At 37.9% G+C, this 25390-nt stretch overlaps 1 protein-coding gene across 1 annotated transcript in view; it reads left to right on the forward strand.

The window, feature by feature from the left end:
- The first annotated feature begins 446 nt into the window (after window positions 1–446).
- Window positions 447–25390, forward strand: part of LOC112572203 (reelin-like) — a 38366-nt gene continuing 13422 nt past the window's right edge. Inside the window, 41 exon segments of the mRNA XM_025251774.1 lie at window positions 447–837; window positions 1304–1522; window positions 2080–2308; window positions 2595–2665; window positions 2877–2982; window positions 3308–3401; window positions 3877–3928; window positions 4994–5093; window positions 5250–5703; window positions 6319–6464; window positions 6804–6948; window positions 7199–7333; window positions 7664–7884; window positions 8229–8357; window positions 8710–8816; window positions 9111–9174; window positions 9866–10099; window positions 10334–10495; window positions 10966–11205; window positions 11571–11706; window positions 11983–12146; window positions 12368–12505; window positions 13327–13513; window positions 13788–13996; window positions 14159–14318; window positions 14453–14623; window positions 15130–15344; window positions 16499–16662; window positions 16847–17054; window positions 17195–17439; window positions 17758–17946; window positions 18226–18496; window positions 19146–19286; window positions 19828–20005; window positions 20517–20806; window positions 21145–21221; window positions 21692–21851; window positions 22854–22971; window positions 23135–23355; window positions 24295–24575; window positions 24966–25119. Coding sequence (XP_025107559.1) covers window positions 1312–1522; window positions 2080–2308; window positions 2595–2665; window positions 2877–2982; window positions 3308–3401; window positions 3877–3928; window positions 4994–5093; window positions 5250–5703; window positions 6319–6464; window positions 6804–6948; window positions 7199–7333; window positions 7664–7884; window positions 8229–8357; window positions 8710–8816; window positions 9111–9174; window positions 9866–10099; window positions 10334–10495; window positions 10966–11205; window positions 11571–11706; window positions 11983–12146; window positions 12368–12505; window positions 13327–13513; window positions 13788–13996; window positions 14159–14318; window positions 14453–14623; window positions 15130–15344; window positions 16499–16662; window positions 16847–17054; window positions 17195–17439; window positions 17758–17946; window positions 18226–18496; window positions 19146–19286; window positions 19828–20005; window positions 20517–20806; window positions 21145–21221; window positions 21692–21851; window positions 22854–22971; window positions 23135–23355; window positions 24295–24575; window positions 24966–25119 — 6977 coding nt within the window. The 5' untranslated portion in view covers window positions 447–837; window positions 1304–1311.

The raw sequence follows: 25390 nt of genomic DNA on the forward strand, positions 1-25390 counted from the left end.
CTTGACACTTCTGGTCTGCAGACTAGTTCACTCTTTTATCGTGCATGCTTATCAAGCAGTCTGGGTTTTTTTGGGGGGGTTTTGTTTCTTTGGTTTTTTTTTTGCTAAAGCTGAAGTGAATGTGTGTGCATTTATAATGCAGGCATCTTTGTGCAAAATAAGCATCTGTTGAAATAAAACTATTATCACGGTATGCTCTTGTGATAAAAGAAATTCTATGATCTATCAAAGTGGTGTGTGAAGATCCACAGCATACTGTGATTTATAACTGATGCAAATAGGTTTTGTTTTTGTTGGTTGCACTGTTATTTTCTTTCATAATCTTTACTATCTTCTTTATTGTCTTTTTCCTTATTCATTTTAGCAGGTTACATTTAACTGTCCAAATTTGATGTTACACTCAGATTTACTCCTTTTGGAGCCATGACCCCTGCATGGCCCAGTAAGTCACTAGTGAAGTGCTTGTTCTAAGTGAGGTAATTATGCAAGTAAACAGTTGAAATAGCATGATTGCTCACAGCTTGAGAGTTTGTTTTTGCGCCTCTGTGTGTGTAAAAGAGCAGGCACTTGGCACGTATTTACACCACTCATGGATGCTCTAGTCACTTGGCCTCCAGTCTTCCTTGATGAAGACAGCCGTGACGCCCATTATCCACAGGAAGTCGCTGCTTGTAACACTTGTCTCTGCTGCTGGTCACGAGAAACGCGCTTCCAATATTTCTCTTAAACATAAGGCCAAGACCTGAGCACCACTGCTGAATCTCCACACTGCACGGCAGGCTGAAGAGAGAGATGGACAAGCAGGAGTAGTTAGGAAATCACTTTACTACAACCAAGGTAAGCACAGCAGAAGTGCTTCATGGTTACCAGCTTTCACCTCTGCTTTTTCTAAATTGCTATTATAAAAAATATAAAACCCATGTATTTGTATCTTGGACCAGTTTTTAAATTTTCTGTTCAAAGTTCAACTGCCTTAAAAAAATTTATTTAGGAGACAGATTTTTTAGATGACCACAGCAAGCAGACATCCATAGGCATTTGTATACATTATTGTACATTCAGCCTAGATATGGTGACTGTCTACAGACCCAGTTCCTCTGCCCTGGTATAGCCTTGTGCTGTCTCCCTATGGATCACCAAATTATCCCTCTAATCTAATACCTAATTGTCCTGATGCTCTAAGACTTTTGAATCACTTTGTCTCAAAAGGATTCAGTGTTTACCCATTTTGCATGTGGTTTTTTTTTTAGTAACTATTTTTATCATTACATTTATCATTTTCATTCTCTCTTTGCTGTTTCAGTATCAAGAATGGGTCTTCTGCTTAATTCAGCAAGAGCAGTAATTGTGGTTTTGGTTGTGACATTAGGAAATGGTTACATGCCTCATCTGACACCATTTTTTTTTCTCTGCAACTATCATGGCAATGTGCAGGAGTTTGGTTTACAGTCTGGAGAAGTGGCCATTAAAGTATCAATTGTTGGAAACCCTGAGTTTTACACACCAGGCCAGTTCTATGAGGGTAAGATAGCCAGCTCCCTGCTTTCATTTCACCAGACTGGCAGTTATTCCTTAACACTTTGGGCTGTGCACCTGACTATAATCTCTATGTTACCTTAGGTCACTGCACTTTAATGCAATTGCAGGCAGAATTATGCAATAAATTGCCTGTTTGTGTAAACTATGAATAATATTGTGGTTTTGTATGTGTGCAAGCATACATGTGTCCAAACGTGAGGACTAACAATGCTTTGAAGTAGTATGTAAATACTAAAAACAATGGTGTCTTTTATTTTATTATGAAAATATTGTTTCTTTATCTATTGAATAATTTTAACAATGTTTAGCTTCATCTTATGTTATTTAAGACCCATGACCTAAGAAGACTAGAATATATTTTATTTTTTTGATAATCTTATAAAAATAGGGCGGAATAAAATGCAGTGTATTTACTATTCTTCTGAAACATTTTTCACCATTGTTGTATAAGGTATTTTTGTTAGCTTACTCTTTAGCTTTATTGTCTTCCATAAAAGTATGAGAAATAAAAAGAAGAGAGTTTGGCGTTTCTGTTGACAGTGAGTCTTACATCCACCATGAATTTTGATGGCTTACTCCTGACTGGGCTCTACACTGTGTCTGCTGAAGCTGAGTCTCTGTTAGCTTCTAAACAGCCTCAAAGCCCTGGGCTGGTCGGACAAAACCTCATGTGTTCCATTGTACACTCTCACATGAGCCCACATCCACAGCGACAGCTTTCTTTTGTCTGGATGGCACCAAAAGAAGGCACAGGCTGTGTCAAATTTTTGTGAGTCAATTTGATGTCCTCCCTATATAAATGTTTTAGGCATGTATTTGTATACATGATATTTTACAAATCAGAATCAACTGCATTAATAAAATCTTGTGAGTAATATGATTTTACAGCCATCAGCACATTCTGTGGATACATTTAAGCTAATATGCAAAGTCACACAAATTTTGCCGACTACTTGTTAAATATTATTGCCAAAAGACTATACATGTAATTCATATGTTCTAAGCAAAGTAATTCAAGTTGAAACAGTTTATTTAAAATCTGTATTGTTAATCAGAGCCACAGCCACACTTGGTCAGAATCTGCTTTTCAAAGACACCACTGTTCTGCAAATTTGTGAGGAGAGCAGTAAGTTATATTTGTATTAGTCTGTTGCATCTGTTGTGTCACTCCTCTACATCTGTTGTACTTAAGTCATAGTCTCTTTTGCACGCAATATTCTTCACTAGAGAAAGGGATCTTTCATTACTTTTGTCAGAAGGGATTTGTTGTAAGAATTGTCATGAGAGGTAGAGGCGAAGTAGGAGCTTGTCAGTTGTTTCTCCATTTCTGTACTAAGGTGCAACATCCTCCCCTGCTCGTCCAGACTTGGCAGAAATCCACTCTGATGCCGTCATATTTAGAGAAGACTTTGAAGCAACTCCTTCTCTTAATAGCGAGTTGTGGTGAGTGCAACTGACTCTTAATCCTGAAATGTATACTATGGCACTGACTGGCAGGAACAGTCACTACATTTTGTTATTTACATTGCATCATGTTAGCACTTTGAGCTTAACAGTAATTTGTATTAAATGTAGTAAGGTATGGAAAGGTACCTACAAAAAATATTTATCATTTCTTTAATAGAAAGTTGTGTGAGGGTACTGTGGACTGCAAAGTGTTTCACAGAAGGAATATTTGTCATCAAATTGTCTGCAGTGTGGTATTGTTCTCTGTAGTATGAAGCGTCCAGTGTATCACAAAACTGATTGACAAGCCTGTTGCATGCAGGATGCAAGGTGCCGGAATGGAAGTGACAGACAAGTGTGGACCTGTGGTCTATGGCCAGCATGCTCACTTCTGCCAGAAGTCCACTCGAGAACTGGTCAGTAACCTTAAAACAAAAACATTTTCACATATCTTAAAATACATTTCTTGTAGATAACAACAAGTTAGGCTTAATCTTAACTTTAGTGAATATTGTCTAGATGTATGCCAGGCACTGCAGGGCTTATTTGTACACCTCATAAGTGACCACTTGTTTCGCTCACTTTAGTGGAAATATAGTGGATTGCAGTGTGGTGTGTTTAATTTATAATAACAACACATTAGACTATGATAACCCATTCAGATCATTCTCAAGTTTGCATTTATATATAGTTTGTATAAAATCCACATAAGGCTGTGTTATCTGCCTCAGACTGTATAAAGTCTGCCTCAGGCTGTATAAAGTCAGCTTTACTCCTGCCGTAGTACCTGCTGCAAGTATATCATTCATTGGTAATATAGTAAATTCTAACACATATTTAAACCAATTAAAAATCATTTACTTCCTTAAAAATTGTGTGCCTTTGTTTCAGATTTCTGTTCCTTTAAATACAACTTCTGCAAAAGTACTTCAGTTTTCGCTTTGTGAGTAATTTGCTTATGGCATATTTCTGTATGACAAGAAATGTTTGAGTCTTTAAAAAGGCTTAGGTCCAGAAAAAAAGATCTTAGAGACTGTCAGCTTTTCACTTATTCTTATATGGGTTTGTTGGCTTCCAACTGTCATATACTTATTTTAATGCTGTTCTGAGTGACCTTGGGTAACTGGTTTATTAAATAAACAAGCTTATCAAAAAAAAAAACAAACAAAAAAAACAAAAAAAACTGGCATATCAAGTAAATCAAAATTACCTCTCACATAAACTGAAGAATCACTCTAAATGACCATCTATGTGTTGGACACAAAACTAAACTCAAATAGTTGTTCATTGATTCATTTAATTGTTCCTTGACTGGTACCAGTTGCACTTCTCAGGCCTGTCTTTGGTGATGATGAGCAGGTCCACTCCTTCATGTTTGTAAGCTATTTCTTCTTCTGGTTACTGCTGTGTCAACCTTCTTCTAACGTAACTTGATAGACACTCTTTGAGTCTCATGCTGGGTCACCTAGTCAATCCAGGCCAGCTTCCCTGTCATGGAAATGCCATCTTTAGAGAGGATGTTTCCCAAGTAAAGCTGTTTACCTCTTCAACCCATAGTCTGTGTAGCTATCTGCTTTGCTGTTGAAATGCCAGGGACCGAAACTTTGCTTTTGTGAGTTCTGATCTTCATTCCATATTTGTGTGAACTGTCAGTCTATTGGTAGAGTATTGCAGTTCTCCGTGGTGTATGTTATCAAAACATAGGTTGCACATCAACCTTCCAATGGTGGAAATGGAAGTGTGAGTCATGGAGGGTTTCATGCATGATGTTCTCCAAAAAAAGATGTTGAACAGCACAGGTAATAGGGGGCACACTTGATATATGCTTACTGTTAAGTTGACACGTGAATAAACTGTATAATTTCCTTGTTAAGAAATGCTGTTGAGCTTGTTTGACAGAGAGCGGAAGCACACCTGAATTTAGTATTGTGATGGATGTGACATCATATATAATTCATCAAATATTTTATGCAGGTCTCTGTCACTTATTTTTTTCTTCAACATTCAGCACCAGGATCATGCGGTAACACCAGCCAGCAGGATGGTGACATTGTTGTGTCCTTTGGATTAAAGTCTTGCACTCAGTGGATTGACATGGAGAGGATCAGGTGGGACTGCTTTTCCTTCTGATCTGAAAACAATCAAGCAAGAGCTTATTGGGACTGGAAAATTTTGACCTAGTCTTTTATTTAGTAGGAATATAAATGTCAGACTGTTTTGGACTAATGCTAATTCAATGTGACATGTTTGAAAATTTGTTGCAGACCACCACTAGAGAGGCAGACAGAGATTCATCTTGTGAGTTTACCATTAAAAGCTAAAGGGGAAGGAATATGTTTTAGATGGAGACAGCTCACAGTCGCTGAAGAAGTAGCAATGCTGCCACCACCAGCACCAAATACTCATTCGGTAGAAGACCAAAATTCTTCGGTGATACTTGAACCTGTCACTTTTGCGATGGTATTGGCCAATGATGACCCATTTCAATTAAGTAAGAAGCACTCAGACTTGGGGAGCACCAGGTTTGGAAACAACTTGAAACAACAGAATGATGAAGGAGTTGTTGATGACAGGCCAGCTGATAGTGATTATCTTGGGTGTTGGGGCATGGACAACGTACTTATTGTCAACATGGCAAAGCTCCCATCACAGCTTGAAGAACAGTTTAATCCAGTGGACCCCAGCCAGTGGCTATTCTTTCCTGGTGCTCAGATTGAGGTAATTATTGTTACTGATTTTCTTATAATATTATTCAACATCAGAAACTGAACTTATTTTAATGCAGAACTAGTTCTTTCACTTTTTTAAGAGTCACAAACCCTCTACTTCAATCTAAGACAAGCAGAATCTTTTACACATGCTCAATCAAAGGATTTTTCAAGTTTGTTCTGTTGATAATTTTAGCACATTTTCATATCAAGGATGCACACAAGGAACAGTTGGGTTGAATGATGAGTCAGGTGAATTTCAAACACATAATGAATCTCAGCACTCACACTGGTCAGACACATGACGACATCAGCAGTCACAGGGGTCAGACACATAATGAACCTCTGCTAGTACTTGTAATTTTAGGTGTATACTTGACACTAAACAACAGAATCCATTAAAACAAACAACAACAGAAGCCATTAAAACAGCAATAAAATCTCTTAAAATGAAAATAGTTACTTGAACATTTACTGCTTACATTTTTGGTGCAGAAGTGTTTCATTCTCTGGACTGTGCCTTTTCCTGTGTCATTTACAATATTTTTTTTGCGGGTGGGTGTGTGTTTGCAGACATTATTTCAGCCACACTGTGATAATATTTTGTAATATCTGTTAACTCCAGCATCGATGCCAGGCAGAGGGGAACGCATTTGTATTCAGTGATAGGAATCAGTCACAAACATTTGCTGTCACCCGTGACCTCAACCTAAATGTGACATCTCTCAAAGATGCTGTCTTTCTAGATCAGTTTGAATCTGACAGTGACAGGTGAGCGGTTTGATCTGTTTGAATAAGCAAAACAACAGAGGATTCTACTGGCTGTTCACAAAACATTTAAATTTTACTGACTAACGGTGGATACAACTACAAAATAGCCTTGTTTTGGGCAGAAGTCCAGTGTTAAATGTAGAAGATCACTATTTGTTTTTCTAGTGTTTTGTGTAGTTTTGAAACCTAATAATTAAAAAAAACTGTTGTCAGGTTTTTATATCTTTCATTTTCAGTGTTTATGCACATCTGACAGTACTGTTTGTTGTCACCATTTCTTCTTTTTTGTTTAAGAAAAAAGGTTATTTTTGTCATTGACACCTCGTGATGTGTGCACAGTTGGAGCATTAAAGGTGGTCATGCTGGGACACAATGTGGGATCATTGCTGATGGCAAGGCTCTGGTGTTTGACGGTGCTGGCCAAGACAAGCATGCACGCCATATTTCAATGCAGAAGACATTGGAAGTGCTCGCTTCTTTTTGGGCATAGGGTACATTTGTTTGCACAGTTTTTATAAAAATATGTTTTTATACAGATACAGGCATTTGTGAACACACATACAACAATAATTTTACGTATTAATATATGCACAGATTCTTTCCTAGATATTTTGATATGTATCTGTAATCTCACAAATATATGGAGGTAAAGCAAATGCTAAAGACTGAAAACAATACTAGCAAAACCATTTTTTTCTAAGTAAAAAATTGTTTCATGCATGATGATGATGAAGAATACTTTGATTGTTAATGCAGGTAGTGGTAATTGCTCAGTGCTGGGTTTGGACAAAGCAACCATTTTACTGCACATGGAAGATGAAAAGAAACAGAGTACTGTTCTCAGGATCTTTCATCCCAACCACTATCGTGTATGGAGCTGTTTGTACTGCTTGCCCATACATTGCTGTGAATAAAACATTTATTTTTGTTTCGTTCATTTGTTAATATTTCATTTTCAAACATGTGTTTTTACCCTACTATCTATATACCTTGACTTGGTTATCAGCTGTTACAAAGCAACTTTAAGTTATTTGTCCCTAATTTGTAAATATTTCTCATAGTGATTTTTTTGTTTTTGTTTTTGCCTTTTATTTATTGTTTTTTTTTTTTTTTTGCCGAAAGTAACAATTGCACTAAGTACATTTTTGAGTGTGCATCTTATTATCTTATTACTGGTTGTTTTGCTGTGTGGCCTGCAGGAGCCCCAGCTGGTCAGTGTTCCTGTGAACTACAGAGGCAAAAGTCCTAGCATCAGACTGTGCTGGCTTCAGAAGCGACATGGTGGCCAGCTACAGGATGTCTGGGCTATAGACAACGTGCTGCTCCTCCCCACACGGCCCTCACCTTCGTCCCCTGATGCCAGCCAGACTCTCCAAGCAGCACTCAACCTCAAGTGTGGTCATTCAACAGATCCCATCAGGTCATTAGGCATTATCTTAAGCTTTGTTCCTCATAAGATGCTCACTAACATTTTAAATAGCTAAAATTCATTTTCACAAGGATAGGTATTACCAAGGAGCAGCATAGAGTATGTCAACAGAGAGTGTACAACCATAGTCAGACCATTGTTAATACTTATTTTGTGCTTTGTTGTCAGACCATTCTTAATACTTATTTTGTGCTTTGTTGTTCTCAATGTAAACTGCTCATATCCTTAAATAGTGCTTCCAAATTCATTCAATTTTAGAGCCAAACATGTTTGAACAGAGTATCAGTGAAGACTCAGAAGATTAGAAAACAGTATTGCTTGAATATTTTTGACAGTGTGAGACTAGAGTTTAGTTCTGATCATGGGAGGACATGGGACTTGTTATATACCTCCTGCTGGCCAGCTGTATGTAATGGCAGATACTCATCACTTTCATCTGATTGGTCATCCCTGGAGCTTCAAGGGTAAGTACTTGGGTAACAGTAGATCCTATATCCTATCTCTTTGCTCATGTTTTATTACAGCAGGAGTCTGTTATTAGTTGCAGTCTAGTGAAAGCTATTAATTTTTCTTTGTTAAATAACATTCTAATTATTACAGATTATTCTCAAATCATAAAAAACTTTCTTGAATTTAAGTTAATATTTCTGACAGAAAATAGATCTGGTCTTTATGTATGAAAAATGTTGACTTTGATAGATCATTCCACTTTTAGAGGCAACTGGCAAACAGGAATGTTTCAAGATACTTTTATGATACATTGTAGCCTGTACAATGTTCTATGTGAGATTCCATCAACCTAAATGATTTATGCAGATGGAAGCGGGTGACACTACCACTGCCATATTATGCCCTGACTCCTTATGCTCGCTTCCGCTTTATGCAAGATGGTGACATACAGTCTGACTGGGCCTTAGATGAAAGTAAGATCTTTTTATCTATATTCGGTTAATACATGTATGGATACATTCAATATTCACTTGCATATCTGTACATGCTTGACCAAGCAGTATTTGTATTGGTTTGCTTGCAGGTATTTTTATGAACTCTTCTTTATTATAACTGGTCAATGGTCAGTATGAATGAAAGCATTATTTATTTTTAAATTTAACTAAATTTTTACCAGCTTCACGACCAAAATAAAATTATTAAGAAATGAAATACTTTTTTTTTTACATGCTGCATGTTTTTACAAAAGTTGTTTTTCTTTTGGTTAGTTTTCATTGGGCATTGTCCAGAAAGATGTAATGGACATGGTCAGTGTACTTCACAAGGCTGCCGGTATGAGGTTTCACATTCACATAGTACTTCAGACTATTCTGTTTCACATTTACTTCCATTCACTTTCAGTACTTCAGAGTAAACTATACCTTTAATTGTGGCTGCAACTATGCTTTGCTTAATGTTGCCATCATGGCTTGGCCTTGGCCTATCTAAACTGTTGATTCCCATCTTTACTGGTCAGTTCACTCTGCTTGTGAAGATCTCATTTCTGTCTCGAAACTGAAAAAGTTCTTTACCCCCTTTCCCTTATACAGAATCAGTGTTCCAGACATAAAATCAGGTTTAAAGACACATTTATTCCATAAATACCTCTCCTAATTGGTGTACTCTTTCCTTTTCCTTCTGTTCTCTGTCTTCTGCATGTTTTGTGTTCATTCTAATTTGTATTTATTTATTTTTGGTTGCAATTTTATTTTATTTAAAGGGCCTTGCTATACTTTGTCACTGTCATCTTCCAGCTTTATACTTACAAGGGACAGGCATGTGTTATTCACCTATTATTGTTGGGTTGTTGCGATCATAATTATGGGCACACTTTGGAGAAATAAAATTAAATAAAATAATAACATTTATGACTAAATTTGTTTCAGTAATCAAAAAGTTGTAATGTCCCTTACCCTTATAAATAACAATCATTTTAGTAGCAGATTACAAGCTATTGTGATATTTAATTTTTTTTTTTTTACAGCTGTGACTTTGACTTCAAAGGTACAACATGCAATGAATCTGTAATCCCACTTCCAACAAGCATATCAGAGGGTTTTGAACACTCAGAAATTCTTGGCGCTTCACCACTCCTGAGGATCCAAGGGGCATCCGTGGGCTACACATGTGATGTGCTGGCCAGTGGCAAGGCATTAGTGTTCGACAAGCCAGGGCCTCGTCTGATGATGACCAAGGAATTAAACACAGTCAACACTAGGTATCAGTCCCAATAGCTCATTTTGTTATTTCCACTCATTGTTAGTGACACCATTTTCCACAGGCACAACCAGTTTGTTCACAGTTTAACCACAGTTAATCACAGACAACCTAACTAGCAATTCTTGTATACATCAAGTCATTACAGATGAGTTTATTGCTTGAGCTGTACCCACAAACTTAAAATGAATGGTTGCTGGTTACGCTTTGCTTAACTTGCACTGTGATTTGGCAGCTTTCTTCAGTTCTCCATCAGAGTGGGCAGTCTGTCCTCACAGTCCCTGTGTTCACCTTCCTCCTCCAACACTGAGTCAGTGTTACTAGAGTTCTCCTGTGATGGGGGAGTCATCTGGACATTTCTAAGGGAATTCTCTACAAAACAGTTTCAAGAGCCAAGGTAAATGTCCATTGCAGCCAGTTTAGAGTTCTTCTAGTAACTTATTTTCTGCCTTCTCTAGCATTTATTTAGGTAACACACAGTCTGAGTGAAATTTTGAGAAAAGTATTTGTATAAAAAAGTAACTTTAAATAGGGGTTTTAGAATATTGTGAATGATGTGTAAGAAATAGTAAGTGTTGTACATAGACCTTATAGACATAAGGATTACTGGAGTGAAATTATGTGCCATCATTAGCTTTGAGGCCAGAATAAGAACAGGTGAAACCAATCAGCTGGTTCCTGCAAAGACATCTTCCTTCATCTGTAGCAGCTTTCTTTCAAAAAGGAATCAGAATTCTAAGTAGCATTAGCATGTAAACAGAAAAGTAGTGATGAGGACTGTAGCATCAAAAGATACCACTGAACATTACAAGATGGTAATCTGCTTTAGTCAATTTAATGACAAAAACAATGCTGAATCTGTTGCAGAGCTGAAACAATTGTCTTGCCTCCAGAAGCACAGGCTGCATCATGCCAGATACGATGGAGACAGGTCGGAGGAGAAGAAGGTGACAGAGCGGTGTGGGCTCTGGATGATGTGATGCTGACATCCCAGCTGACAAATACTCTCAATGTGGACATGGCCACTCAACCAGATCTGAGTGATCGACTCACAGCCAACTTGGGTTCTGTCACACACAGTTACTGTGGTGCGCCACGCAGCATGACGTGAGTAGGACCTGTCATCTGGTAAAGTCAGTGAAGAAATTCAATGACCAAAGTACCTGACATGCACAAGAGCATTGGTCATTAGTGATGATGAATTCCAGAATGACATAAACAGAACATTGGTTACTATTCAGTGTAGAATCCAACTTTTGTGATGATAAATGCAGCATAATGTTTCTAGGACATTATTTAGGGCATCATTGTTTGATTGCAATGAAGTGGTTAAATGGTCTATAAATAAACACAAAATATTGTTTTATCTAAATATTTAGCTGTTGCTTAAGATATCAAAGGTGAAGCCTTGGTTTGATTGCCTACAAGAACACCAGGAGGAAAATTATGATAATGACATGACTGTTTGTTAGGTTCCTGGGTGATGATGAAAATGGTGAGACACGATACCTAATGACTGAAGCCCTTCAGATAGGTGCAGGCTACATGCTACAGTTTGACCTGGTGATGGGGTGTGGCCAGCCCTTCACTGCTAAAATCAATAACCAGGTGACTCATTTATTTTTGCCATGTTTACAAACAGTTGCTAGATCTCAATGTTAAAACTTAAATTTGTCAACAGCATTATAGATTAATATCACTGAGAGGTTGAAGTCTTGTTCTAACTTTTTTTTAAGAGTTAAGACATTTACTTCTTTGTGTACCTTGTTGATTACATTCTTATGCACCTTCCAACTCTTGCCATGGGCTGTCAGTGCCTGTCACTGTTGGACTAATTAGTTCATAATAATGAACTGTGCTCACTACTGTAACATCATCATTCAGGTTCAGCTTCAGTACTCTACTGACCATGGCATCACTTGGTCACTTGTTGAGGATCCATGTTTGCCACCGGATGTATGCAAGGAGTACCGTTCAGGCACTATATATGATGCCACTCAGTTCCCGTATTGGCGGACAGTTACAATTCTTCTATCGCGAGTCATGTGGTAAGCACCTCTTACCCTGAGACAGACTGCATGAACAAGAAGTACTGAAAAAGTTTTGTGGTAGCATTTACTTTTGTCATGCGCTCATTTGTGATCTACTTTGGTGTATTTTGGGTAACAAACCTATTCTTAATATTTACACACATCCTGCAGTGGAAACAGCAAAAAAAATGATAATCAGAGAAAGAAACAAATGCTAAAGTCTTTGTAAACCTATTCAGGTCTGCTCATACCCGCTTCCGATGGATGCAGCAAGAGTGGACAAAAAGAGATCCATGGGCAATCAAACGTGTCTACATTGGTCCTCAGTGTCCCAGCATGTGCAGTGGCCATGGAAAATGTGACAATGGTGTGTGCAAGTAAGTGCAGTCTTCAGCTTGATTTCTCTTCAACTTAGCATCTGTGTCAGCAGCTGGATTGTATAAATCAACACACTGAGACTTTGTTTCAGGAGTAAGTTATTTGCAAGGTAAATTTAATGTGGGTTATTTTTCAGCTTGCACAGTTGAACTCCAAAGATCAGTACTAATCAAGGGCTAAAATTTAGTGTCATTCATTTTAAGGAGTAGTAGTTTGCACTTTCTCTCAAATTGACTCTGAAATATGCAAATAAGCACTCTCACTTGTTGCAGAGATGGATTGTGCAACACCCTTTGCTTTGAAGTGTAGAAATTCAAATCAAATTTCTTTTTGAATTATTTCAAAACTATTCTGGGACTCCATTCCTTTAGAAGAATGAGGAAGATGTCATGAACAGTATAAAGAATGCTTATCAACACATGAAGAGTACTTTCATATCTGTTTGCATAGATGTTGCATGCATAACAGAGCTAGCAGGATTACTAAAATACAAAAGGATTAAAGATTTTCTGTGCAGACACTAAGTAATTATTTAACAGCTTCACCCAGCTGATAGCTTGTAGAATCACACAAATCAGTGGCATAAAATTTATTTTTCTTTCCATTGGAAAATAATTTTTTCTTTATGTTTTTTAATTTGCTGTTTGTAATTAGATTTGTTCTTTGCAATTATCCCAAAATAGAAACACAAAAGAGTGGGAGGGATGTCCAAGACCTGTGCATAGGTAATTTATAGGCCTGTACATTGATGATTGACAGACAAATACAAGACAGTTCATTTCCCAAGTACATTACTGAACATACATTGCAATGTTGACAGATGTGAACCAGGATTCATTGGTGATGCATGCAAGCCTCAGAGTGACATTGATACCAATGTTCATGCGGACTTTGGGATACGTTACGACCCACAAAATGACTTCCAAACTATTCTGGGTGGAGAGGTGGCACACACTGGTGAAGGCTGTGGTATACTCCTTTCAGGAGAGTCCATCTATTTTTACAAGGTTAGTACCATCAAATCAGTTGGTATCATCAGACTTTCTTCAGGAAGGCCAGTGTACTTCTTTGATTAGTGTGGAAAATTCAATCTGCTTTTCAAATATTTCCACTTCTACCTACAGCTGTAAAACTAAGATGCTGCAGTTCAGCAAATGTAAGAACTATTATCATGACAATAACGGGATGTGCATCTATATAGTAGAATGTCTCAGTTTCAACGACACTGAAATATTGCTGCATAGTAGGCTCATAAATTTCTTATCACTCTCTCTTCTACAGGATGGTGTGCGTCAACTGGTGACCAAAGATCTGGACACACAGCATGCAGATTTCTTACAATTTTATCTGCGCATTGGAGGTCTTGGCAAAGACAGCTGCAATGGTGCAGAAAATCGGAAAGAATCTGTGTTGCTGCAATCTTCTGCAGATGGTGGCATTACTTGGACGCTTTTAAAAGAACTTCATCACTTGGAATACCAACAACCAAAGTAAGACTTTGAATAATTATTTCAACAAGTATTGTGTTCTTAAAAAGTTTTATCGTTAGAATGGAGAGGTGCAGTAGCTGCAGTTATAATATGAAAAAAATGTTGGTGTCATAATTAGGATAATTACAGTAGTTCATATTTATGTTCTTTGTTGTATCACAGGTCTGTGCACTTGGACTTGCCTAAAGAAGCACGTACAAAGACAACACGCTTTCGATGGTGGCAGCCATCACACAGTGGTTTAGGTCATGATCAGTGGGCAGTTGATGAGGTGGTCATTGGGCGATATGAACACCTGGACAAGTTACAGGATGATTTCAATGTGAGGAAAAATATTATTATAACATTGCCAGTATAATATCTGAAATTTTAAAAAAAGTAATAGAAATAATTATACAAGATCTTACATTTATCAATTGCATTTTGTAATATAACAGTCTACATCACATTTTTCAGACTGGGGTTGACCCATTACATTCTGGACAGTGGCGAACTGTGACAGAAGGTGCAGTTGGCAAGTACTGTCAATCTAAAAGTCCTTCCCTGATTCTGGGAAACCAGCACAATGACAAATATGTTATTTCAAAGGATCTGGAGCTTTCACCTGGTGATGTTCTTCAGTTTAAGGTAATGGAAATAGGCATTGAAATGAAATATATACAACAGAATACAAACATGCAGTTTTTTTATGGCAAGTATAGCATGGTATCCTCATGTGGAATAACAACAGGTTAAATTATGCCAAAGAAAATTATATTTGTCCTAGAAAAGACTTTGCATGTCTCCCCATAAATGAGAACCAGAATGTTGTATAGATTAACTCTGGTGTACAGTGTCTTTACATAATGGGACACCTGCCATGAATAGCTGGCTTGGAAAGAATTTTTCCTGTGAATTTGTCTGAAGATTGAAGATTAGGACCGTACTGCTGAGCTGATCATGTAAACTCTTACATTCCTACAGGATTCCTGACATCTTGGTTATCTGCTGAACAGTTCAGGTCACACACAGACAATGTATCTTCCACATAAATTCTAGGCAGTATATGGAGCAGCGTGCCTTAAACACAGACACAAACATTCTCACTAGTCTGCTAAACAGTTCATATCAATCATTGCCAATCCTGTGGGCAGATCAATGTGGGATGCGGAAAGCAATTTCGATGGGACCACCCTGTCATGCTGCAGTTTAGCCATGACAACGGTCACATCTGGCAGCTAGTAGAGGAACCATGCTACCAACATCAAGACTGCAGCAACCGCTACACAGAGGGAAGCATCTACTACACAGGAACCCATGGTGCCTGGACATTGGTTGTCATCCCTCTGAGTAACAAGATTGTCATGCAGTAAGTTTCCTTTTATACCAGTTTTCTTATGCAAATCTCCCTAGTCATCAGTGAATTTGTTCGTTCTTTTGACTGTAACATCATAATACATTGAGGATAAAGATACACAGCATAAAAAGCATATCAACAGCAGATTTATCAGCAGAAACCACGAGTGTGTGCAGGAATTTCCCTCCCTCGCTAGCAAGGAAGGTAAACTAAAAAGCATAGTTAACTTTGCATGTTACCTCCCTTTACCTTGTCCCCAACATGAAAAGCCCACAATGTCAGCTGATCACTGTGGTACTGTGTGTTCGCCCTTGGACATGCTGTTCTTGTACATTTTTCAACACTAGATTTCAGCTTATACAAGATATTTACCTGCTGCCCTACTGGGATTTGTAGATTTTCCCCATAACCATTAATTATTTGTGCCTTCTGGTGAGCAAGTCGCTGGTTACATGTCTAATAAAATGCACCTAAAATGATGTCAAAGCAAACACAAGTACTACCTATCTATAGTGCAAGAGGCGAGGTTGAGGTTTATAATTTATGCCCTACATTCCATGTCTCTTTGTGCAAAGTGCAGCTTGTAGAACTGCACAGACTGCACTGGAAGAAATACAGTTTTAAAGTAAATTGTCTTTCTTCGGGACTCGTCAGATGACATGACATAAAATCCTCCCCTTTTTTCCTGGTACTTCACATATGAAGAAGATAGGTGGTCAGCTGATAGCATGACCTTTTACAAGCCAAGGTGTTCCTAAGGGAAGTGACAAGCGACATTAACTATACTCTCTGGCTTCACTTCCACTGTTAGAAAAGGGTTCTGTGACTGAGACTTAAAAAGAAGTAAGACTCTTGTGGTCATGTTATCTGGTAAGTCTTGAAAAAAGAAAATTTACTTAAAATTTTCATTGTTGGACAAAATCCTATTCATTTTTTATGAGCCCAGACCAAATAAACCATCCATTGTTTGAGTGTAAAATTTTAAGACTTTTTAGAAAATGTTCAGACTCTGCAGAATCTACTGTCAGAGACCCTTATGACCAAATATCTTTTTTGGAACATAGTGCCTTGTGATGATGTCTTTGACTATGGTTTTGCATTTATTTATAAGAATGCATATAGTATGATGGACATCCTGTCAACATTATATTGTGAATATGTGACAGTCCAGTGATTCTGCGCTGGTGGCAGCCAGGGGGTATGGCAGACAGTTTTTCTCTTGATGATGTGTATGCTGGTCCCCCTTGTCCCCAAAACTGTTTTCGACGAGGAGTCTGCTTTGATGGACATTGTCACTGTGAAGGACTTAATGGAGAAAATTCTACTAGTGGTTAGTCTTCATTTGCAGATTTTTATAATATTTGTTTACATCTCTAAAATAATGTTAAAAGTTTAATTAAATTAGGTGTAAACTGCAGTATGCATATAACCTTAAGATAATACATATACTGAGAATTTTTATTTGGTGTGCTGTTGCCTATCCACAAGGTTTGACTTTTATGTTGTGGGAAAAGGATTAGAATGCCAATCAGATGAACCAAGCCCTCAAGGCATGCTGGATCGTTTTGACAACCGCAACATGCCTACAGCATACTGGCAGCGAATTCTTGGAGGCCATCTTGGCCATGGATGTGGCATTGTTGACTTTGGCAATTCCTTGTTTTTCGATGGCGTGGGCACTCGAGAGGCTGTCACAAAGCCTCTGGACACAAGGGAGAAAAGGTAGAGCACCTAATAACATTCTTGCTGCTAAAGACATTTTTCATTTTTGAACCTGCTTTCTGTTCCCTGTCTATAACTACATTTTGGGGCCCGTCATATTTGCTGACCTTAAATACCTGGGGTAATTGTTTCTGCTACAGAATGCTGGAATTTGTGATAAAGATTGGAAGCAAAGAGCACACTGTCACATGTGGACTTCCAGAGCATCGAAGTGAAGGAGTGGTTTTGGATTTCTCAACAGACAACGAGGTCAGCTGGCAAATTTTAAAGGTTATTGAACCTAACCTGGGTGATGAGCTGTCTCAGACTGTCACTCTGGAACTGCCTCAGGCTGCCAAAACCAACAACACCATTTTTAGATGGTGGCAGCCTCTGGGACTTGGAGGCAAGGAACTATGTTTTCCAGATTTATGAATGTATAGTTACTATTCTGAAATCATATTGTCAAGAGAGAGTATTTTATGTGAGTTAAATTATAACTAGAACATGAAATGTCTTTCTCAGTAAGAAGTAAGTACTTTTATGGCATAAGGTCAAAAGTGATGTTCAGTAAAGTCACACCCATAATTTTCTTTTAATTTCAAAATAAAATTGCATCAAATGTTTTGTGAAATGCATGCAGATTGCTGTGAATGCATGATAAGATACCTTCTGTAGACAAGTTTGACGTTGCTTATCCTGCATTTATGGGTCCATTTCTTAGGGATGCCACGTGCAGGCTGGAGCCTCGACAGCGTCATAGTTGGTGTTAATGACACTAGTGCCTTTGGCTTTCAAGATGATTTCAGTAGCGTGAACCCTGACCCCTTCACCTGGTTTTTGGCTGATACAGCTGTGCCACGCATTACTTGCAATTCAAAGGGACATGCTCTTGAATTTTCAACAAATAATGGTTTGTATTTGGTGCTACTGGTAATGATGAGCAAACAACCAGCTATAACTCTCAAGCATTTTGCTTGAAAAAAGTAGGAATTCTTCTGAAAGACATTATCTAATGACAAACCTAGTCATGTACAGACTTTGTTTCACTTGAATATTGAAATTTTTATTTTTTTTTTTTTTTGGTTTTCATCTTAGTATGCATGGAAATTGTAAGGAACTTGATTATCTTCTGTGAATGAAATATATTTCTGACAAGGGTTTCTCCTCCTTATGTTCTTTCTTGATACAGGTATGCGGTATGCAGAAACCTGGGATTATCATATCACCCCATCAACCTTTCTTCAGTTCGACATTGCCCTAGGTTGCGGGTCATTGCATGGCACTCTCTTTTCTGTCATGTTGGAGTACTCAGTGAATATGGGCAAGACTTGGCACCCAGTTGTGTCGGAATGCACACCACCCAACTTTCAGTGCAGTGGCTATCACCTGAGTAGCAGCTATGTGTCTGATCAGCATGCCAACTGGACCCGCATTACTGTGTACCTACCTTCTGGAGCTGTGTAAGTCTCTGATGCTCATTGTTGTACTTAACCAGGCGCAGAATGCATTTGTCTTAATTCTTTGTTTTTTTCAAAACCCTATTTTCCGATAACTACAAATGAGATAAGTGTATCCGTTTTTTCCAATGTAAAAGATTTCTAAGAAATTTTTAATCTATAAGAGGACAAGTAAACCCATTTGAAAAGTGCAGGAAGTGTTTAGATCAAAAGAGATTGTAAAAAATCGTGACATGAATATGATAGAATAGATTCTACTTACCTGGATATTTTTTACTTTATTTAGTGTGTAACACAGAAGACAATCTTATACCAACAGCTGTTTCAAGGAAAGAACACAAAAAAGAGTTAATTTGTCAGTTTGAAAAATAAGAGAAATTGCCTAAATATATTTGAAGTGAGACAGCTACGTGAGGGGAGGGAGTCCCTAAATGGTCTGACAGGAGCTAATTGTTCCTTTTAGCTGCTAAATTCTAGCCATACAGCACTCACAAAAAAAAAATTACTATAATTTTATTTACCTTTCTACAAGAAGGATGTTATATCTAATAGATACTATCTTTCCCCCATTGAGTTAATATTTTTGAACACGATAATAATTCTTGAAAGGAACACTGTATTTGAAAATAAAATGAATTACTTTTTCTGATAGATCACCAGCTACAAGATTTCGATGGCTGCAGCAGTCGTCACATCCACGTGGCACAGTCTGGGCCCTAGATAATGTGTATCTAGGTGACAGCTGTCCTTGGCTGTGCTCCGGACATGGCTACTGTCAAAATAATACATGTGTGTAGGTATATCTTTACCTATATGTAACTATATTCAGATCAGTTTCTTAAAGAACTTTACCTGTGTGTAAGGAGATCGGAAAGTTGACTAAGTGTTATAATATGTTTCAATAATGATTGTTTTAGAGGGAGGCATTCTTCTTCTTGTACATCAGCAGCTCAATAACAAGCAGTGAAATAAAACTGTGAATCTAGCTAAAGGCAACTAGACTTATTCTAAGGTGTACATATAACAGTTTGTCTCTCAGCCATTGCCCTATAAAATAGGCATAACAGATCTCTTAACAAGTCATAAAATATCAGTTTCAGTTGCAGAATATGCCATTCTGTGTATTAGAAATGGACCTTTGTGGCTTGTCTTCACTGTCTTCACTGTCTTCACTTCGTTAACAACCTTTTCCTTAGAGAAACAGCATGCAATAGTTCTGTGTGCAACTGTGACTCCGAACTTTTCAGTTCTCTCTATATATATATGCTGTAGCTGTTTGTGCAGCCGAGACCCAGACTTTTCAGGCCCATATTGTGCTATGATTGCATGTGCAGCTGTGACCCTGACTTCTCTGGCCCATACTGTGTGCCAGACAAACCTCTGCCCATGCAGTTGCAGGATGATTTCAATGCTGATGAACCAGACCACAGTGTCTGGAAAGAAATCTATGGAGGTGACACATCCAAGATCTGTGGTCATCTTGTCAGTGGAAATGCTCTTGTCTTTCACAAGGTGAGATCAATTGTTCTCAAGGCGGTGTTTTGATGAATCATGTTTTCATGGCATTTATATTCATGAATCATATTCTCAGAGCATATGCATGTGATGTATTCTCAGAGCATAGAAGCTGTAACTTATTTCAAAAGCATCAGACCTAAGTGGTTTACAGAAACTAATTCCTGCATTTTTACTAGCAGCTGTGAACATAGTTGTAGTTTAGTTTAGTCCTTGTTACTTCTCGAGGAGCATAGGGCTGCAACAAGCTGTGAACATATTGAAATAGAACTTTTTCAAGCATAATAGATTTTTCAAGTTTGATATTTTATGACCTACATTTCACTGGTTATTTGTGTCGAGGCAATCGATGAAATGGATTTGGTCTTAGCTTACTGATAATAACTTTGCTCTACATTTGTGTATCTGTATAAAATTTCAAATAATTTCTGCCACAATTGTAGGCAGCAGGCAGACTGGGTGTTTAATAGAAATGTGCTTAAAAATGCTTTTGTTGGAATTACTGCAGGATCACACACGACTGGCAGTAACCAGAGACATAGACACCTCCATGTTGACTACTGCAGAGTTTTACTTTAAATATGGCTGTGATGGCACACCACCAGACACTGGACATCACAGAGGCAGTGCGTCTGAAACTGTTGTCATCACAGGAGGAAGGGAAAGAACCACAACTCCTGCAAGCTCATCTTCTGCATGGCCACGTCATCACAGTGTTGTCTTCCAATACTCCAGCAACGGTGGCATCACATGGAACTTGCTGAAAGAGATCCATTATCCTGATCCCTCAAGTGTCAGGTCAGGGAAAAAAAGCATTCTGGTTTTCATGTAGTATTTACTTATTGTTACATTAAAGAGATTTTGAACCTTTATGAGACTTGAAATAACTTGACAAAATGTAATTTCTTTACTTTTGGCATCAGAAATTTCTTTGTGAAAATGTGTTTCTTTTTCATTTTTGTGATTTGTGTGGACTTTTATCTTGATATGTGCAATTGTTTCATGGTAAAATGTGATAAAATTATTATATATTATATTATAGTGAGGCATACCTGTGACTTATACCAACCATGTATCCCATTTCATTCATTCCATGGCAATGAAATTCAAGAATTACCTGATTCATTTATCATCAGGTTTTTCACAGTCCCCCTGCCAATGATGGCAAGAAACAATGCCACCCGATTTCGATTCTGGCAGCCCAATAGTGCTGGTAAGTTTTCTCTTAAGTCCTAGTAATAATATTTCCAATAGTAAAAGTTAATAATGTTAAATTTCTGATTTTACTGTAAAATGATCTACCTTATCAAATAAGTTTCTTTGTATGTTAGTTTGCAATGCTTAATTGTTGTGCTTTGCAGATGTTTTTTGATTTATGTCATCTTCAGTGTGTTTGATCAATGTAAGAGCTTACACTAAAGAGTTAACTGTGTCAGCATGAGAGATGGCTGGAATATGTGTGTAGTCCTGAAGGTAAAATTGGCTTAAACTTTGTTAGTTATTCAGTTTCTGTATGTCAGTCCCATTAAAAAGTTTACCAGAGTTCAAGTTATAAGCTTCCAATAGATATAATCACAGACGTGTATAGGTGGATTGCTGTCTGTCTGCCAAGACTAACAGCTAGTAAATTCTTAAGTGAGAATTTCTTATTTAAGTATGTGATCCAATTAATTTGTGACACAGGTGAGATGAAAGCAGCTTGGGCAATAGACAATCTCTTCATCGGGGCTATGTCTGTAAATCCTAGTACTTTAACGGATGATTTTGAGATTAATCGAGTGCCTTCTCCATGGCTTTTCACCAACAATGGTCTTCAAGGCCAGTACTGCAATTTCAAAACACGGTCAGTACAGTTTGATCAAATGGTCTCATGATAATTAGCCCCGGAGGGATGCTGTGCAGTATAATTATGTGTTTTAGACATACAAGGTCGAAGGTTGGGTACATAATGTAAGTTGTTTGGCACATGAGGGTTGACATACAAGATCAGATGTTTAGCACAAGGCAATCAAATATCTCAATTCAATTCAATTCAGTACAACTTTATTCATCCACAAGGGCAATTAGAGGTATGATGACACGCCAGCACACTAGAGGGAAGAATGATGTGAGAGATGAAAGGGAATAGATTCTGGCGACATACACACACACATGTGCACACACACCCACTCATATAGTAACACAGCAACAGGAGGTTCAGTGGACACCCCGCACAAGGTCACCTCAGATGGACACATCATCACAGCTAGTGGAATTTAAAAAGTGGATGGCTCGCGGAATGAACGAGTTACGGTAACGGTTCGTTCGACTTACCGGTACAGCGTATCTGCGACCAGACCGCAGGAGTGAGAACTCTGAATATCTGACACACAAGGTCTGAGGTTAGGCACACGAGGTCAGAGGTTTGGCACATGGGTTCAGAGGTTCAAATTTTAGGAGATAAAGTGTATCTGTTTTCAAAAGAAGCCATTAGTAGACTAAGGAAAGTGTGACTATATGTTTGTTGAAATTATTTCTGTTAATTGTTCTCTCCTTAATAAATCGGGGCCAACTCCACATTGTAATTTTTTACCCCAGTTGCTATGTACTGCTCCTATACATTTTATCAAACATTGTAATGCACTCTGTCTGATGTCATACTCTCCCACCTACTTCTAGGCCCTGTTCCATTTTAAGTTGTCAAATGTTTCACATCTCACACAAACAGTATCTATAATACTAATACATTTAATTTATTTACTTCGTAACTCATCACAAAAAGCAATGTAGATAAAAATATAAAATGTTGAAGGAAGTGTGAATAGCTAGAGAAGTGTGCTGAGCAAAGAATTGCCACTTGTTTCAGAGAGGACACAGAAGCAGCTGGATCATCTGCCCTTGTGTTTGGGCGAGAAAATGGTGGAGAGATGTCTGTAACAACTCGTGATCTTGAAATTGGACCAATGTCAGTGCTGCAATTTGATGTAAGATCCTTGACTTTAGATGTAAGACATAGCGACAATTTGTGTGTGTTCATCTCTAATTGCATTTGCAGAGAGTATGACAGGTAGTGTTAAATGTTCTGTACATCCTGATGTGATTCTGAACTGGTCTGCGATAGCTACAACAAGAACTGTTTTGTTTCAGATTAACGTGGGCTGTGGCACAGAACCCACACACAAGTATCCAGTGCGACTTGAGTATTCTGTAGATGGGGGCAACACATGGAGCCTGGTGGTCTCTAACTGCGCTGAGGGTAATCTGGCTCGTTGTTTTGATGCCTCATTGCCCGCCACTTTGTATTATGGAGGTACATCCTCCTACTGGCGGCGTGTCATTGTGCCTCTAGATAACCTTCATTTATGTGGGTGAGTTCAGATTTCAGCTATCCAGAGTTTTGGTAATGCATAAAGTAATTTGCTAATGAGTTCAGAGCTGACCTTTCCTGACCAGTATAGTGTTATAAGCTTAGAGCCGAACGAAAGGCTTTTCCTGAGTCAGGTTCAGAGCAATCCTTAAGTTATTTAAATAATTTGTAAATTGAAATGATTTTAAAGTATAGATGTCTTAGCAATGGATGATATCAACACTGATTTACATAAAGCCAAAATACTTATGTGTGTTTTATGGAAATTAAAGATTTATGAAAGGCTCATACAAGTTCATCTACATGAGAGTTATTTACTAGACACCAAAGTTTTACTGTTTTCTGCTAAAAGCAAGGTAGTAAATGAACAATGTTTACACCAGTCCAAAAATGATTTATCTAATGTTTGTTATGATTATTTGCTCATATGAACTAAGTGTACTTGGCATACAGAAGTCATATATTTTGAATTTATAACCTGGTTAGGGGATTATTGGTGATAATATCACCTCACTTTCATACATGATGTGTCTCAAATTCCTTTGATTTTCTGATAAAATGCTAGTCCTTGTTCACACCCTTACCTTTTGCAATATCATGTTACTCTCAGCTCTTATTCTTGTTATTTAGTTCCTCTTTGTGTTTTCTCTATTTTATTTTATTTTTATTTTAGTATGGTTGTTTATTCTTTTATAGTTTATATGTTGTTTATTTGTTTTCCTGTCCCTTGGTGCTGTCCATGTTTTTTTTTTCTTGTTCTTAAGAGTGTGAGTATGCACTTTACAAATTATGCATTTATTTATATATTTTTTTATTGTTTGTTGTTGTTGTTGTTGTTGTTGTTGTTGTTGTTGTTTCATTCACCATCTAAACACACAAAATCCTCAAACACATTTCCTATCATGAAATTCATGAAAGGTTTTCTTTTGATGGTTTGCAGAACAGTCCGCTTCAGGTGGTTCCAAGGCAGCATACCAGAAAATGACTTTGGACCTGAGTGGGCTCTAGACAATGTGTACATGGGCATGGCCTGCATGGACCACTGTCATGGCCACGGAACATGCACTGACGGTGGCATGGCCTGTCTTTGTGACAAAGGATACTCTGGAACAACGTGTGTGCCTGATACACCTCTTCCCACCTACCTTAAGGAAGATTTTTACCAAGAAGATAAAAGTGGGCCAAATCGTGGGGATCTTCAATTAGGACCATTACAGCAGAGTAGGTGGACAATTATATATAACATTAGGTTAAGAACATTGTGCAGCAAATAAGTTATTACAATTACAAGACTCTTTGCGATGGTAGATTAGTAATATCACAAGCAAGTAGGCTAATAACCTTAAAATACGATAAAAATGGTGCTGATACTATAAACAGACAGGGGAACAAAACTGATATAGTTTCCAGCTGGCAGCAGGAATATGTATGTAGGTCCAAAATATGATTGTGCTAGAGTTTTTGAGATTGCATCGACGAATGCGAAGAAAAATATTGTAAGTTTGAAACTGTGCATGAAGAGACGTGGGTATAATTATGTCTGTAGCACAACTGTGCATGGAGTAACACAGGTATATAGCTGCAGCATAAGCTTCTGTCATGTCTGGTCAGGCATCCCAGAGTTAAATAAAGACCGCTGGAGAGTCTGGGCAGGTGGACAAGTATCACTGCAATGTGGAGAGATATTCATGGGCACAGGACTTGTGCAGGCACAGGCAGGGGAAAGAGAGCTGACAACAGTGCCACTAGATCTCACACGTGTCAGGTCAGACCTGCATAAATGTATTACTTCATGATATGCATGGTCAGACCTACAGTAATTTGTAACTTCATAATATCAAGTCTTACCTACAGTAATATGTAATTTTATAACATGCCTGGTTGAATTAGCAGTGCTCTGTCTGTAAACATTTGATTTACAGTACTGAAGATCATGATTTTCAGGTCTGATTTTTTTTTTTCCTTAGATAACTATGTATGTGTCAGACCTGACTTTTTACAATATTATTGGTTGAGGTGTTTGACGCCTTGGGTTT

This window comes from Pomacea canaliculata, linkage group LG9 (assembly GCF_003073045.1).
Source record: "Pomacea canaliculata isolate SZHN2017 linkage group LG9, ASM307304v1, whole genome shotgun sequence".
NCBI classification, from domain to species: Eukaryota; Metazoa; Mollusca; class Gastropoda; order Architaenioglossa; family Ampullariidae; genus Pomacea; species Pomacea canaliculata.